This window comes from Chelonus insularis, unplaced genomic scaffold (assembly GCF_013357705.1).
Source record: "Chelonus insularis isolate UGA/USDA-ARS -01 unplaced genomic scaffold, ASM1335770v1 contig_131_pilon, whole genome shotgun sequence".
NCBI lineage: Eukaryota > Metazoa > Arthropoda > Insecta > Hymenoptera > Braconidae > Chelonus > Chelonus insularis.
Genome location: NW_023276372.1, coordinates 2603193 through 2620886, shown reverse-complemented (window position 1 = coordinate 2620886; position 17694 = coordinate 2603193). Strand labels below are relative to the sequence as shown.

The 17694-nt window shown below is 33.3% G+C and overlaps 4 protein-coding genes across 7 annotated transcripts in view; 2 read left to right on the top strand and 2 right to left on the bottom strand.

Annotated features, from left to right (window-relative positions):
• The first annotated feature begins 658 nt into the window (after positions 1–658).
• alpha-Spec (alpha spectrin) lies at positions 659–8660 on the top strand. Its single transcript, XM_035095003.1, has 4 exons — positions 659–730; positions 858–1141; positions 1289–8266; positions 8357–8660. Exons 2-4 carry the CDS (start codon positions 992–994, stop codon positions 8483–8485), a joined length of 7257 nt encoding a protein of 2418 aa, XP_034950894.1. The 5' UTR covers positions 659–730; positions 858–991; the 3' UTR covers positions 8486–8660.
• Positions 8661–8841: 181 nt separating this feature from the next.
• On the bottom strand, positions 8842–10468 carry LOC118072172 (WD repeat-containing protein 46). The gene is made up of 2 exons (XM_035091840.1): positions 10300–10468; positions 8842–10227 (listed from the first exon to the last, which is right to left on the bottom strand). Exons 1-2 carry the CDS (start codon positions 10310–10312, stop codon positions 8843–8845), a joined length of 1398 nt encoding a protein of 465 aa, XP_034947731.1. The 5' UTR covers positions 10313–10468; the 3' UTR covers position 8842.
• A 1-nt stretch (position 10469) lies between these two features.
• Dlic (dynein light intermediate chain) lies at positions 10470–14067 on the top strand. Of its 2 annotated transcripts, none has more exons than XM_035091819.1 (11): positions 10470–10617; positions 10951–11083; positions 11250–11323; positions 11511–11627; positions 11701–11931; positions 12012–12219; positions 12312–12500; positions 12587–12701; positions 12808–12948; positions 13300–13468; positions 13573–14067. In XM_035091819.1, exons 2-11 carry the CDS (start codon positions 11001–11003, stop codon positions 13686–13688), a joined length of 1443 nt encoding a protein of 480 aa, XP_034947710.1. In that variant the 5' UTR covers positions 10470–10617; positions 10951–11000; the 3' UTR covers positions 13689–14067. The 2 variants fall into 2 exon arrangements, with proteins under 2 accessions (XP_034947710.1, XP_034947718.1); XM_035091827.1 differs by having other exon boundaries at positions 12808–12924; positions 13573–14061.
• A 620-nt stretch (positions 14068–14687) lies between these two features.
• mib1 (mind bomb 1) overlaps positions 14688–17694 on the bottom strand; it is a 45851-nt gene continuing 42844 nt past the window's right edge. For 2 of the 3 annotated variants that reach the window (XM_035091751.1, XM_035091742.1), the window contains 6 exons: positions 16553–16772; positions 16114–16424; positions 15851–16025; positions 15214–15415; positions 14906–15060; positions 14688–14830 (listed from right to left, as the gene is read on the bottom strand). In XM_035091751.1, coding sequence (XP_034947642.1) covers positions 14690–14830; positions 14906–15060; positions 15214–15415; positions 15851–16025; positions 16114–16424; positions 16553–16772 — 1204 coding nt within the window. In that variant the 3' untranslated portion in view covers positions 14688–14689. The remainder of the gene's footprint in view (positions 14831–14905; positions 15061–15213; positions 15416–15850; positions 16026–16113; positions 16425–16552; positions 16773–17694) is intronic. The other variant, XM_035091761.1, reaches the window with a different exon arrangement.

The window sequence follows — 17694 nt, the reverse complement described above, 5'->3', positions numbered from 1 at the left end:
TCATTATTATCACTTTGATGTCTCGATAATTTTATAATATCAGGAAGACGACTCATTTTGATAACGACATTCTTTACATACTTTTTTTTATTTAATCTCATCATTTTTTTTCTTTTCATCATTATTTCTTCAGTGATAAAAAATGTCTTGGAATTCGTAAGAAATTCTTTTTTGCCTTTAATAAATCTTTTAAAGTATAATAAAATCAAATGGTATTTAAAAAGTATAAATTAGGGTTAACAAACTCGTAGATAAGAAACATGACTAATCAATGAATAATAAAAATTTATTCGAGAATCAGTAATAGAAAGTCTTTTTTTTACATACCCAAAATTATATATAAAAATTGATTTGATAATTTAATTAATGATGTCTTTTTTAATACATCATATTCTAACAAAGAAAAATAAACAAAGACTCTATAACTTACATTTATTGTGGAAATTTACCAGATTAAAGTCAAATTTTCTACGATAAACAAACACTTTCGATCTAATAAGTGTTTATCTGATCTAGTTTGAATGTAAATATTTTTGAAATAAACAAAATTCTCCCTCTAAAGTAATTTTTTTTCTTTACCAACTGCCGAAATAATCATGTGTCAATAAAGTAGATTGTTACATTGTCCAGTTATGTCGTCAATTATTCGAAGATTCCCGAATAACGACGGGCAAAGGCGTAAAGAACAGTTTTAAGCCAGTGACTCACGAAACGGTGAAGTAATCAGGAAGTATGTGTGTTCGGAGTATATTGTTTTTAATAATTATTGAAATTAAATAAATAATAATTACATATTAAATACAGTGTGAAAAGATTATTTCAATAGTTTATTAATATTTATATCATATATTTTGCAGGGTTATAGATTGAAAAAGTGCGCATTCTCTCGTGAGCTTATTGATCCCGCTATCAAATAGTTAATTTACGCCACACCCAACAGCCATTTTAGGCTTAAATTCTTGGTTATTGGGCGTTAACAACAACTGAAAAAATGGATCAAATAACACCGAAGGAAGTAAGAATTCTTGAAAATCCTGAGGACATTCAAGAACGGCGAGAACAAGTGTTAAGCCGTTATTCAAATTTCAAAACCGAAGCTCGCAATAAGCGAGATAAGCTCGAAGACTCCCGACGTTTTCAGGTATGTTATTAGGTCACCGATTAATTGACAATAGTTTTATTGACCTTAATGATTATTGACTTACATCACAACTATTTTTGGAAGCCATAAACATTTACTATTAACTCTCAATCAATTAGATGACTCACTGTTTTATTTATTTTTCAGTATTTTAAACGTGATGCGGATGAGCTCGAAGGTTGGATTTATGAGAAATTACAAGCGGCATCTGATGAAAACTACAAAGATCCAACAAACTTACAAGCGAAAATTCAAAAACATCAAGCATTCGAAGCAGAAGTTGCTGCCCATTCCAATGCAATTGTACTTCTTGACAACACTGGACATGAGATGATAGCCCAACATCATTTCTCCAGTGACATGATACGTAAACGATTAGACGAATTACATCGACTCTGGGAATTGCTTTTGTCACGACTTGCTGAGAAAGGTCTTAAACTCCAACAAGCATTGGTTCTTGTTCAATTTATGCGCCATTGTGATGAAGTAATGTTTTGGATTCATGATAAAGAAGCTTTTGTTACTACTGATGAATACGGACATGATTTAGAGCATGTTGAAGTACTCCAAAGAAAATTTGATGAGTTCCAAAAAGATGTTGCAAGCCAGGAGTATCGAGTTACTGAAGTAAACGAACTCGCAGATAAACTTTTACTCGATGGTCATCCCGAACGTGATACAATTCTCGCAAGAAAAGAAGAATTAAATGAATCCTGGCAGAGATTGAAACAACTAGCTATTTTGCGACAAGAAAAATTATTTGGAGCTCATGAAATTCAAAGATTTAATCGTGATGCCGATGAGACTATGACCTGGATCGCTGAGAAAGACGTAGTTCTATCGTCAGATGATTTCGGTCGAGATCTTGCAAGTGTTCAGACTCTTCAACGTAAACATGAAGGAATCGAACGTGATTTAGCAGCTCTTGAAGATAAAGTGGCTACATTAAGTGCTGAAGCAGATCGTTTAGCAGCAATTCATCAAGCTGATCATTCTAATCAAATTCGAGCAAAACGGGCGGAAATCTTGCAATCATGGGAAAGCCTAACAGCTAAAGCTAAAGAACGTCGATTGAAATTAGATGAATCTTACTATCTACATAGATTCTTGGCTGATTATAGAGATTTAGTGTCTTGGATGAATGACATGAAAGCAATAATATCTGCTGATGAGCTAGCTAAAGATGTGGCTGGTGCTGAAGCACTTCTCGAACGTCATCAAGAACACAAAGGAGAGATTGATGCACGAGCTGATAGTTTTGATGCTGCTACAGTAGCTGGAAATCAATTGCTAGAACGTAAACACTACGCAGCTGAAGAGGTAGCTCGTAAATTAACATCATTAGCCGAAGATAAAGCATCATTACTCGAACTTTGGGAACAAAGGCGTATTCTGTATGAGCAATGTATGGATCTTCAACTCTTCTATCGTGATACTGAACAAGCCGATGCTTGGATGGCTAAACAAGAAGCATTTTTAGCCAATGAAGATTTAGGAGACTCTCTCGACAGTGTTGAAGCTTTAATTAAGAAACATGAGGACTTTGATAAGTCTCTTGCTGCTCAAGAGGAGAAAATTAAGGCTTTAGATGAATTTGCTGGCAAACTAATTGAAGGTGAACATTATGCAGCTGATGATGTAGCTCAACGTCGTCAACTTCTGCTTGACAGACGTATTGTTCTCTTTGAGAAATCAGCTCAAAGACGTCAACGACTTGAAGATGCTTATAAACTTCAGCAGTTCGAACGGGATTGTGATGAAACAAAAGGATGGGTCAATGAAAAATTAAAGTTTGCTACTGATGACAGCTATCTTGATCCTACCAACTTGAATGGAAAAGTACAGAAACATCAGAACTTTGAGCAAGAACTAAATGCCAATAAAACTCGAATGGAAGAATTGGTATCCAACGGACAAGATTTAATTGATTCTAATCATTATGCAAGTGATCGTATTCGTTCCCGTATCGATGAAATCGTGACTTTATGGGAGAGCCTTGCTAAAGCTACTGAGAAGAAAGGTACTAAACTTCAAGAAGCTTCTCAACAACAGCAATTCAATCGCACTGTTGAAGATATTGAACTTTGGTTATCAGAAGTTGAGGGTCAATTGATGTCAGAAGATTATGGCAAGGACTTGACGAGTGTACAAAATCTTCAGAAAAAGCATGCTCTTTTGGAAGCTGATGTCGCTTCTCATGCTGATAGAATTGATGCTATTGCTCAGGCAGCTGAACAATTTGTTAGTACAGGACATTTTGATGCTGAAAATATTAAAACGAAGCAGCAACAACTTCAAGCTCGTTACTCAGCATTACAACGACCAATGAGTATCAGAAAACAACGGCTATTAGATTCACTACAAGTACAACAATTATTCCGAGACATTGAAGATGAAGAAGCATGGATTCGTGAAAAAGAACCTGTAGCAGCAAGTACAAATCGTGGTCGTGATTTAATTGGAGTACAGAATTTGCAGAAAAAACATCAAGCTGTATTAGCTGAAATAAATAATCATGAACCCAGAGTAGCTGCTGTTTGTCAAGCAGGCTCAAGAATGCTTGAAGAAGGACATTTTGCTGCAGAAGAAATTAGTCAACGTTTGTCAGCTCTTGATGAACATTGGGGACAATTGAAAGAGAAAGCTCGACAACGTAAAGTAGACTTGGACGATTCTCTCCAAGCTCATCAATATTTCGCTGATGCTAATGAAGCTGAATCATGGATGAAAGAAAAGAGACCAATTGTTCTCAATGCCGATTACGGCAAGGATGAAGATAGTTCTGAAGCATTATTGAAGAAACATGAAGCTCTGGTAAGTGATTTAGAGGCGTTTGCTAGCACAATTGCTGCTTTACGAGAACAAGCATCGGCTTGTAGACAACAAGAAACTCCTACAGTTGAAATTGCCGGAAAAGAATGTGTTGTAGCACTTTATGATTATGCTGAAAAATCGCCCAGAGAAGTGTCCATGAAAAAAGGCGACACTTTGACTCTTCTGAATTCTAACAACAAAGACTGGTGGAAAGTTGAAGTTAATGATAGACAAGGCTTTGTTCCTGCTGCTTATGTAAAACGTGTTGAGCCTGAGGCTGGTTTAAGTGCTTCTCAGCAAAATTTAGCTCGTGAGCAGAGTTCCATCGCCGCTAGACAAGCACAAATTCAAGCTCAATATGATGATTTAATTCAGCTTGCTCGAGAACGTCAGAATAAATTAAATGAAACCGCAAAAGCTTATGTATTAGTCAGAGAAGCTGCAGAATTAGCTACCTGGATTAAAGATAAAGAAAATCATGCTCAAGTTCAAGATGTCGGTGAAGATTTAGAACAAGTTGAGGTAATGCAAAAGAAATTCGATGACTTCCAAGCTGACCTGAAAGCAAATGAGGTCCGACTTGCAGAAATGAATGAGATAGCAGTTCAATTAATGAGTTTGGGTCAAACAGAGGCTGCTTTAAAAATTCAAACCCAAATTCAAGATTTAAATGAAAAGTGGACCAGCTTACAAACTCTCACAGCTGAACGAGCTAGTCAACTTGGATCAGCTCATGAAGTTCAACGTTTCCATCGTGATGTTGATGAAACCAAAGATTGGATTCGTGAGAAAGATGCAGCCCTTAATAATGACGATCTTGGTAAAGATTTAAGAAGTGTTCAAGCACTTCAACGTAAGCATGAGGGTTTGGAAAGAGATTTAGCGGCATTAGGAGATAAAATCAAACAATTAGATGAAACTGCAAATCGTTTAATGCAATCACATCCTGATACAGCTGAGCAAACTTATGTTAAACAAAAAGAAATTAATGAAGAATGGACTCAACTTACTGCTAAAGCTAATTCAAGAAAAGAAAAACTCCTTGATTCTTATGATTTACAACGTTTCTTGAGTGATTATCGTGATCTTATGGCTTGGATTAATTCTATGATGGGTCTCGTTGCTTCGGAAGAATTAGCTTCTGATGTCACTGGCGCTGAAGCTTTACTCGAACGTCATCAAGAACACAGAACCGAAATCGATGCTCGTGCTGGAACTTTCCAAGCATTCGAATTATTTGGACAACAACTTTTACAGTCCAGTCACTATGCAAGCATTGAAATTCAAGAAAAATTGGAATCAATGGCTGAAGCTAGACAAGAATTAGAAAAAGCTTGGATTCAAAGACGTATGCAATTGGATCAAAATCTTGAACTTCAATTATTCTGCAGAGATTGCGAACAAGCTGAAAATTGGATGAGTGCCCGAGAAGCATTTTTAAGTAGTGCTGATACTGTGGACAGCAGTGATAATGTCGAAGCATTAATAAAAAAACACGAAGATTTTGACAAGGCAATCAATGCTCATGAAGAGAAAATTGCTGCACTTCAAACATTAGCTGATCAATTAATAGCTGCTGAACATTATGCTGCTAAGCCAATTGATGATCGTCGCTGTCAAGTGCTTGATCGTTGGAGACATCTTAAAGATGCTCTTATTGAAAAGAGATCAAGATTAGGAGAATCTCAAACTCTACAACAATTCTCTCGAGATGCTGATGAGATGGAAAATTGGATTGCTGAGAAATTGCAGCTTGCCACTGAAGAAAATTACAAAGATCCCGCTAATATTCAATCTAAGCATCAAAAGCACCAAGCATTTGAAGCTGAATTGGCTGCCAATGCCGATCGTATTCAATCAGTGTTGGCAATGGGTGGAAATCTGATTGAAAAACATCAATGTGCTGGATCTGAAGACGCTGTTCAGAAACGATTAGCTTCTATTGCTGATCAATGGGAATATCTAACCCAGAAGACTACTGAGAAATCGTTGAAATTAAAAGAAGCTAACAAACAACGTACATATATTGCTGCAGTGAAAGACTTAGATTTCTGGCTGGGAGAAGTTGAAAGTTTATTGACCACAGAAGATGCTGGTAAAGATCTTGCATCTGTTCAGAATCTAATGAAAAAACATCAATTGGTTGAAGCTGACATTCAAGCCCATGAAGAAAGAATTAAAGATATGAATGCACAAGCAGATTCTTTGATTGAAAGTGGACAATTCGATGCTGCTGGTATTCAGGAAAAACGTCAAAGCATTAACGAACGCTATGAAAGAATTCGAAACTTGGCTGCACATAGACAAGCACGATTAAATGAAGCCAATACCCTTCATCAATTCTTCCGAGATATTGCTGATGAAGAATCATGGATTAAAGAGAAAAAATTACTTGTTGGCTCTGATGACTACGGTCGTGACCTAACTGGAGTTCAAAACTTGAAGAAAAAACATAAGAGATTAGAAGCAGAACTCGCAAGTCATGAACCAGCTATTCAAGCAGTTCAAGAAGCTGGAGAAAAATTAATGGATGTCTCTAACCTTGGTGTCCCAGAAATTGAACAACGTTTGAAACTTTTGAATCAAGCTTGGGCTGAATTGAAACAATTGGCAGCTACTAGAGGTCAAAAACTTGATGAATCATTGACTTATCAACAATTTTTAGCTAAAGTTGAAGAAGAAGAAGCATGGATTACTGAGAAACAACAACTTCTATCTGTTGAAGATTACGGAGATACTATGGCAGCTGTTCAAGGATTGTTGAAAAAGCATGAAGCATTTGAAACTGACTTTGCAGCTCATGGAGAACGCTGTAAGGATATTTGTGAAGCTGGTGAGGCTTTGATCAAAGCAGGAAATCATCGTGCTGATGCTATTAGTCAACGTTGTAATCAATTACGTAATAAACTCGAACAACTTGGTGCTTTGGCCTCTAAGAGGAAGACTCGTCTCAACGATAACTCAGCTTACTTACAATTTATGTGGAAAGCTGATGTTGTTGAGTCATGGATCGCTGATAAGGAGACTCACGTTCGTTCTGAAGAGTTTGGTCGTGATTTATCTACTGTTCAAACTTTGCTTACCAAGCAGGAAACATTTGATGCTGGTTTGCATGCATTTGAACACGAGGGAATACAAAACATTACAAGTTTGAAGGAGAGACTTGTTGATTCTGGTCATGACCAAGCTGCAAGTATCCAAAAACGTCATGCTGATGTTATCACTCGTTGGCAGAAACTTCTAGCTGATTCAGATGCGCGGAAACAACGCCTTCTTCGTATGCAAGATCAATTTAGACAGATTGAAGAGCTTTATCTTACGTTCGCCAAGAAAGCATCAGCATTTAATTCATGGTTTGAAAATGCTGAAGAAGATTTAACTGATCCTGTTCGTTGTAATAGCATCGAGGAAATTCGGGCACTTCGTGAAGCTCATGCACAATTCCAAGCCAGTCTTTCATCAGCTGAAGCTGATTTCCAAGCTCTTGCTGCTCTTGATCGTCAGATTAAGAGTTTCAATGTTGGACCTAATCCTTACACTTGGTTTACCATGGAAGCACTTGAAGATACGTGGCGTAATTTACAGAAGATAATTAAAGAACGTGACGTGGAACTTGCTAAAGAAGCCACACGTCAAGAAGAGAATGATAAATTAAGAAAGGAGTTTGCTAAACATGCTAATGCATTCCATCAGTGGTTAGCAGAGACCAGAACTTCCATGATGGAAGGCTCTGGATCTTTAGAACAACAACTTGAAGCCACTAAGAGGAAAACTCAAGAAGTTCGGGCACGCCGTCAAGATCTCAAGAAAATTGAAGATTTAGGAGCAATTCTTGAGGAACATTTAATTCTGGACAATCGTTACACTGAGCACAGTACTGTTGGTTTAGCACAACAATGGGATCAACTGGATCAGCTCGGAATGCGTATGCAGCATAATTTAGAACAGCAGATACAAGCGCGAAATCAATCTGGTGTATCCGAAGATGCTCTTAAAGAGTTCTCAATGATGTTCAAGCACTTTGATAAAGATAAGAGTGGACGTTTGAATCACCAAGAATTCAAGTCATGTCTAAGAGCTCTTGGATATGATTTGCCGATGGTGGAAGAAGGCCAACCTGACCCAGAGTTTGAGAATATTCTTGACGTCGTTGATCCAAATCGCGACGGTTATGTGTCTCTACAAGAATATATGGCCTTTATGATAAGTAAAGAAACCGAAAACGTTCAAAGTTCAGAAGAAATTGAGAATGCCTTTAGAGCTATCACCGCTGCCGATCGGCCTTATGTCACTAAAGAGGAACTTTATGCTGTAAGTGTTTTATTTATATTAAATTGATAATAATTTTTATTGTAAAATATTCTGATACTAATAAAGATCTTATTTTTTTTCTTTTTACAGAACCTTACTAAAGAAATGGCTGATTACTGTGTGGCTCGTATGAAACCTTATGTTGATCCGAAAACCGAGCGACCTATAACAGCAGCATTGGATTATATAGATTTTACTCGCACGCTTTTTCAAAATTAATTAATTATTATTGAAAAATTTTATCTATCTTATTCACCTAATTAACAATTTATTAAAACTTTATATCTATTATTATGATCAAGAAAATTCTTGTAATATTGCTTATTCTTTTTGATGAATAAATCACTGCTGTCAAAGATTACTTCAGTTAATAAATGCAAGCCTTCGATGAAAATTTTGGTTTAAATGTTTTATTTCCTTTCTAATTTGGAATAAATTTTATTAAAAACTATTTTTAAAATTTGAAGAACGATTAAATATGTTTTATAATATTTTATTATAAAAATTGATTAATATATACATATACAATTACAAATATTTATATAATACATAAAATTATTAGTTATATCGACTAATTTATTTTGATACGAATCGAGGACCATGCTTCTTTTTTTTTTCTTTTGGTAATTTTTCTTTCACAGAAGCTACATTAACCTCAGCAATAGCATTGGGATTCAAAGTAATGAGTTCCGGTTGAATTTTATCAAGTAAAGCTTTAACTTCGGCTTCTCGTCTCTGTGATTTCGTTTGGAATGGATTCACTTCTAATGCATCATAATTGGCTTCACCACTACCAGGAACTAACAGAGAACTGAATCCCCTTGCCTCACCTACACCAAGAGCATCTTCAAAAGGACAAAATTGTATTCCGTTCACAATCCATGAAGCTTTGTGACGTAGATACTGTTTTGGACTGTAATCTACATCTCTAAATACTTCTACAACATTCCCTAAAGATGCTGCAAGCAGTCCTCGTTGGCTGTAAGCCAAGTTGTTAACTCCAGCTCGAGTTATCAAAGTACTAACGGGTCCAGAAAGATTACGAACATCCCAAACTTTTGTAGACCGGTCAGGACAACTTGTGGCCATGTAAGTTCCATGAGGGTGAACTGTACAAGCGCTGATGCTTTGTCGATGACATAGCATCTTCACTAAAGGCTGTTCAACGTTTGGAGACCACATTGACACGACTCCTTTAGAATCTCCAACACATAATACAGCATTATAAGGGTTTTGTGTCATTACTGATATTCTTCCAAGCTTGCTGTTATAACGAGAAATCATTTTACCAATCGATACGTCCAACCAGGCTAAACATCCTTCTTTTGAAGCACTTGCTAACAAAAAATGATATGGTAAAAATTCTAATTTAGATACTAGATTCATTCTTTTCATACAATGCAATTCAATTCCTTGATTGTCATAAATATAAACCCAATTTTTTTGAGCTACTGCAAACATTGTCTCTGTATGTAACCATGATACATCATGGACAGATTCCATAACATTTATTTCACAAGCCAATTTCTTTGTGACCCAATCAAAAGCTGCAACATGACCCATTTTACCTCCTAATAATAAATGTCTTCCATTTCTTGTGTATTTCAAACAGTACGGACCGAATGGGAGGTCCAAATGAAATTGCTTAGCTGCACTAGTTATATCGGTATTGGCTACTATCTGACTTTGTCTAAATTGAGTTGAAGTTTCACCCGAATCAGTTTCTAAGAAACCAGGATCTTCAGTAAGCAACAACTCAGCTCGAGCAGCATCTTCAGCTGCCTTTTGTACTGCTTTTTCTTTTCTTTTCAATCGTTCTTGATTATATTTTCCTTTAATTCTTATTTTTCCTGGACGTAGTTCTACGCCTTTACCTCGTTTATGTTTTTCTAATTTCTTTGGATCTACAGGAGCTTTACCGGGATACTTGGATTGTTGAGATGGAGCTTTAACAAAGCGACCTTTTGACAAATCAATGATCATTAGATACATTATTAAAAAAGTTTGCTTGTTCACAGTAATTTCAAACTTACCTGGCTTATTCATTGTTGAAAATTTCAAATTAACTTTAAAAATATAAATAATTAAACTTATTTAAAACGTTTAGTGAACTTTAGTTAATATTTATTGTTAACTGTTCATAATACTCGTTAGTATTGTAGATGACACGTGTGAATTTTGTGAGGTTAGGAACGAATGTTTTTTGGAGTATCATAAATACCTACTTTATCGACAAACTGCACAAGAGCAATCTTTAAACAATTATGACAATTATTTGGAAAATTTCTATCGGTAATAAAGATCAGTAAAAATCATTATCAAAGAATTGTATTCTACCACACAAGATTGAGGTAAAACATATGGTTAAATTGAGTTTATCATTGATATTTCCTCATAATAATATTATATAAAAGATTTGATCAATTTTTATTTATTTACTGTGAATTGTGATAATTGTTAAATAATTTTCTTGAAGCTTAATTCATTTTATTAGTAATACTTTACGAAAGGCAAAGTTCACACGATGTATTTCTGATTTATTTTTACTCCAATAACAATATTTGTTTTTTATATTCTTTAAATTTTTTGTGCCATGTTTTTATGAATCAATATTTATAAACAAAGCGCCCTCAATTTGATTTTCTCAGTGTTAACCATTTTTTCAATTTTCATCGATATTACAGTGTTGATTAAAAACTTCGACATACATGAGCTTAGTCATATCAAGTAGATAATGGCGGCGACCACAGTCATGTCACAGAGTCATGGACTTCAAATGAAGAAAAAAGAGGATGTTGAAAATAAAGACAACCTTTGGTATGTTTATTATACATAACCTTCATCAATATTTCCTAGTCAAGGTCACATAATTTTTTATCTCCTTATAAATGATCATTGTAATGGGCTACAATTTTTGAACTTGACATAACACTGGTTGACCATGTCTAATAATATTTACAAAATCATTTTACGCTTATTACAGGTCTTCGATTTTAGCTGAAGTTCAAAATAGTGGAAATAATAAATTACCTTCTAATAAGAACGTTCTCGTACTAGGTAAATTATTGAAACACTCTTTTTTAATTAAAAAAAAAAAAAATGATGTTAAAGTAAACTTATTTTATTCGAATAGTCAACAATTTAAAGTATTTAAACATCAAAAGCCACTTTTTAATGTGCTTTAACAATTTAGAATGATGGCTATTATTTAAAATACAAAGTGACTATCTAAATTTTTCACTAGGTGACAATGAAAGTGGTAAAACAACGCTCATTGCAAAGCTACAAGGAGTTGAAGATCCAAAGAAAGGATCTGGGTTAGAATTTGCATATATTGACGTCAGGGATGATTACAGAGACGGTGAGAATTTCCGTTAAAATACACAAGTAATTTAAGGAATGTAAATCTTAATATTAGTTTTTTTAAACTGCAGATCAAACAAGATTATCGGTATGGGTATTAGATGGAGATCCTGGTCATGCAAATCTTTTGAGATTTGCATTGAATGCTGAAAGATTTCCACATACTTTAGTGATGCTTGTAGCTGCAATGACAACACCTTGGGCAATACTCGATCAACTGCAAAATTGGGCTTCGCTCCTTAGTGATCATATTGATAATCTACCATTAGATAATGATACTCAACAACAATGTAGACAAAAAAGTATGTTAATATTATTTTAAAGAATTAAACACCATTTCAGTCTCATTGAAATTATTATCTTCTAAATTATTTAATTCTAGATCTTAAAAAATGGCAAGACTATACAGAACCAGGCGACGAATTAGACCCAGGGAGTCCATTAAGGCGTACAAGCCGTAATTTAGACGATGATGCAGATAATTTACCATTACCTGAAGGTGTACTCACTTCTAATTTAGGCCTTGATATCGTTGTTGTAATTACGAAGACAGATTACATGTCAACTCTTGAGAAGGAGCATGATTACAAGTATGATTTATTATTAATTTATTCATCTAAATATTTTATTTTAATTAATTTTAATCAAGAAATATTAATGGAATAATTAATTAAATTTTCAGAGATGAACATTTTGACTTTATGCAACAGTGGATTAGACGATTTTGCTTACAATATGGCGCAGGTCTTTTTTATACCTCTGCAAAAGAAGATAAAAATTGCGATTTGCTGTATAAATATCTTACTCACAGAATTTATAATCTGCCATTCAGAACACCTGCGTTAGTGGTAGAAAAGGACGCTGTTCTAATGTGAGGAATTGAAAATATTTTCTTCACATTAACAATAAAAAGGAAGATTATCATTTATAACTTAACTTTGTTATCTTCTATTTTAGACCTGCTGGTTGGGATAACATGAAAAAGATAGGTATTCTGTATGAAAACTTACAATCGATGAAACCAGATGATTATTACTCGGATATTATTGCCCAACCATCGATAAATAGAAAGGTTATTTTTATAAATGATTCTATTTTTTTTTTTACTCAAAATTATGTATTATGGACGATAATAGAAAAAATTATATTTTTATTATTAATTGATTGATGAATTTTAGTGTTTAACACGTGAAGTAGAAATTCAAGCAGAAGATGAACAAGCATTTTTAGCTAGACAGCAAGCTACATTATCTGGGTCAAGAGACCCAACTAGATCGCCTACTACCCGAAATCAGGCAAGCTCAGGGCCCATGATACAGGTGATACCATCGGTTAATTTTGAGCACGCTATTGGTGTTGCAAGTGTGACTAATGAAATGAAAATAATTTATGATATTCGCAATTTAAAAAAATTATATCACTTATCACTCATTATAAATGTTTACTCATCCTTCACACTTTATCGTGTTAATCAATAATTTACAAAATTTTTCAATTAATTTTATTATTTTAATTATCAAGTGACATTTTATTATCCGTGTACATTAATTATTTCATATGCAAACATTCATAGCATGTTCTAATATCCATGGTATAACCTGCTATTATTAAAAATATTTAATAAAGTTTCATTTTAATTTATTATATATAATGAAAAACTAATTATGTAGGTGCCATCGCCTAATAAGAAGTTGGATCCCAAAGGCACTGGCACAACTCCGTCGGGCGAAGGTGTCTTGGCAAACTTTTTCAATTCATTGCTGAGTAAAAAGACTGGCCCATCTCCTGGAGGACCGGGATCAGCACCCGGAAGTACTGGCACGAGTCCAATTAAAATTGGTAAGTTTTCCTCATCTCCATTTCTATAGGTATTAACATTGAATAATGGAAAAAATAATAATAATAATAATAATAATTTAATGGACGTCTGTCAATACTTTTAGAAGGTGGACCAGTAGATAAAACTACAATGCGCAATGATGCTGCTGCAGAGTTAGATCGTATTACTCGGGCTAAAAAATTACCGTCGCTTGATCTTAACACATCAATAGATTGTTAATATAGCATAAATAATTAAGATAATTTATTAAATATATGTTTACAAAGGCATGCAATGATAAAGATATATCAAATTTTTTCATACGTTAATTATTTAATGAATATTAATTAATAACTGCAAATAAGTTGGCTGTATTATTATTTTTTTTTTAAATTTTAATTGCGCTGTTACCGTGCAGTTATTGTAATACATTTAAAATTTTAAGAATAATATTAAGCGGTTGTGTACATTTTTTTGGCCAATTACAATAATTTGAAGAAGAAGCTATTGTCATAATAGGATATCACATTTTTTCTAGTTACTGTAATTTAAACTAATAAATCATTTTCTTACTCAAACTATTAAGCAATAATTATTGTTATTATTTATTTATAATCCGAATATTTCGGTTAATTCATTAATTGTATACATTGTTGTATATAAATGTCACATAACAAAGAAATAATCAACCTGTCTTTATGTTATAATCTCATGATCATATATCAATAAATTTTTACAAATAACAAAAGAGAACAATGAGTAATTAATTACCTACTTAATTTAATGTTTAATATCTTGCCTAATATAAATAGCTATTAGGCATAACATAGTTTTAGTTTAATTTAAGTAAAATATTATTTATATCATCTGTTTTTGTCTCATACTTATCGTTACAACTATTACACATTGACTAAGTATGGAATATGAATTGTTCTCTATAATATAATATTATCAATAACGTAAAAAAGTTTGTTTGAAAATCTACAAAAATATTTATCGAAAGTCATTTGTAATAACAGATATGTTTGGAAAAAATACAAAAATTATGTCTAATGTCTTGATCGTTTTTCAATAATTTATAGTTATTAAATTGCAAATATGAACGTCCATTTACAGCTGTGCGTGTAGTAAATATGCGGCTCGCAAATTAACTATACGCAGTCACAGTCTTTTATCGATTAATTAGTAAGTTAAATATTGGTTTTATTTCGTTTTTAATTTCTTTTACCCTCTTTATGCTTTCAATAGAGTAGAATACGTTTATCTACAGCTTTCCGACAAATTGGACACTCGGACATGCGATCCCCACACATTTGACATGTTCCATGGCCACACAAGAATATCATATTTTTCAATCGATCCAGGCAAACTGGGCACATTGTCTATAAACAAAATACATTAACTCAAGTTACTCATTAAAAACCCATTAACGTCAGTACTTGATTTAATATACAAACCTGCTCTTTAATATCCTGTAATTGCTGTTGTAATTTTTGAATATCACTATGAGATGTATCTCTACTACCATTATTCATTAATACGGCATCGTTGCTATTAGTATTCAACAGCGTAGCATCCTCTTCAGGATCATTTTTAACTTCCGATATCGTTCCTGCACATAAAAATAATTATCATAAATATTAAACATACATCCACATACACCGTTTGAATTATGAATGGACGTTGTAGGAGAAAAGCGTTTATTGTTTTTTATTTGATATCATATAAAATTATTTTTTGAATTAAACTAAGGATCACGTAATACCTGAGGCATTGTGCCCCTTAATATAAGAAATATCACCTCCTCCACCGCAACAGATGGACAGTGGTACCATGTGCTGAATTTGAGCTCGACATTGAACGCATTTCTTCATCAAAGTAGCGCAGCTTTCACAAGCACACATGTGACCGCATGGACGGAATAAAATTCCAGCTTTTCGATCGGAACAAACTAAGCACTCTTCAATCTAATTAAAAAAAATCAATACATTAGTGTTATTAATATTGCTTGAATATATTTAATTAAATTCATACCAACTACAAGTTGGTATGACTGTTTTTTTTCTCTCCTAGCATACATTATTCAATATACATGAATTTTCTGAATGACATACCAGTTTACATGAGAAATTTAATTTTTGATTTTTTTGACAAATTTAAAATTGACGTTGAAATGATTGATAAAATGTTAACTGGATTTCCCTGGGTAATACGTCATTGCATGCAATGAGCATACTTATAAACTTTCATTTTAATAAATTTTTCAAACTCATAAAATACTCGAAAAACAGCTTCAAGCACTACATTACTTTACGTTCAAATTGAAGCTTTTTCACGTAAGAGATTCCCTTAAACGGGGAGAAAAAAAAACTAATCATACCATATTCTAGTAATTTATTTACCTTGTGTCTGGATGCAACATTTTCCCGACAAATTAAACATTTTTTAACTCTTGGAGCACATGTATTACAGCAGGCAACATGACCACAAGGATTGAAAAGCATCTCACGCTTTCCATCAGAGCATACCAGACATTCATCAATCGTCGCTGAATGTGTTGTTGTTTCTATGTCATGCCTGTCAAGAATAAATGAATAAATTAATAACGAGCAACAAATTGATGATGAGTTAAATGAAATTTTAATAAAACCCATGTAATACTTACGATTCTTTATTTTTGTGGCAATTAGTTAGAGTCTTACAAAGGTTTGGATCAGGACAAAGATCAAGTGGGGTTTGGCCTTTTTTATTTTTCAACTCTAGATCAGCGCCATGAGCAGCTAGAAAACAGGCGATAAAAGAACTGCTTTTCTTATCTTGTCCTTGTGTACCAAGACCCATTAATAGTCTTCCAACATCCCGGACATCTTGCAATTGTCGCAACTGTGATAATGTATGATGGCGTAAAGCTTCATGAAGCGGTGTATCACCGTCTTTATCAGCAACGTTAACGTTAGCTCCTTCACGTACCAGTAACTGAGGACATTAATTAAAAAGGAAAAAAAAATAGCAATAAAAGAAAATGTAACAATAAAAAATAGTAAGTTAATAATAGAAATTTTTTCAATTGTTGAAAGAATAATAGTTTTGAAGAAGTCATTTACTCTGACGATTTGGGTATGTTGGCGTTCTACAGCAAGATGTAGCGCAGTCTGCAAATTGACATTTTGAAGATCCAGGTCAGCTTTGCCAACTCGAGCCAATAATTCGGCGACTTCAACGTGGTTATTGAGGGCAGCAAGATGAAGGGCTGTATAACCGTCATCCTTTTTCTCATCAACGATCCATGGCCGAGGAAGCTTTGAAAGAAGAATCCGCATTGCACTGAAAGAATTACATTATTTTATCAGCATTTTTCAATTTACTTTTCTCCTTGGTTCTTTCGTTTTTTTTTTTTTATTCCATCCCTTTCTTTCTTCTTCACTTTTTTTCATTATCCACATGGCAGAAAAGTGCTGGGCTACGGCAAACGATGAGAATTTTGTAGGCATGTTTTGTATTGTGGCTTAAAAGTGTATATTTGATGTTTACATTGCCATGATATGATATAAACATCTGACATATATAGACTTGAAGAGAAAATTTCAAGAATGAGGAAGAATAGAATGAAATGATAAAAAAAAAAACGAGTAAATAATTTTCAATTTATGCTTCGCTTATTTTTATTATAACTAAAAAGTTTAAAATTTATAATGGATGGATAATTCGTGTAAAAATGTGTCATTGTGTGAAAAAATTGTCGTATATTAATTTAAAAAACTAGATAAATGCTTCAGATGTCAAGTGATAAAACGTACCATGCAATTATTTTCAACTCTACGTCAACATTGGACGTAATTTCGTTTTTTATTAGATTTTAAATTAATTTTGCTTTATTCTTTTTTCCTCAGGTCCATTCATTAATTAGATAAATAGATAATTTTAAATAAATGAAATAAAATTTTATTTAAATTCATTTATAATTAAACCAAATTTTTATTTTAAAAAAAATGAGTTTTTAATTTTTTATCCGCCTATAGTAATGTAAATATTAAATTAAAAAAGGACATTTTTTTATGAACTAAGTATCTCTATTAAAAAATTTTTAGTACAAAATACATAGACTTTAATTGCAATGTAAACTTTATAATTCCACTTGGTATAAAATGTTAAAAAAAATTCTTGAACCAATAAAATTATTTGATGAAATTATCTTTCATGTGAAATGTTTATTTTAAAAAATAGTATAACATAATATTTCCAAGAG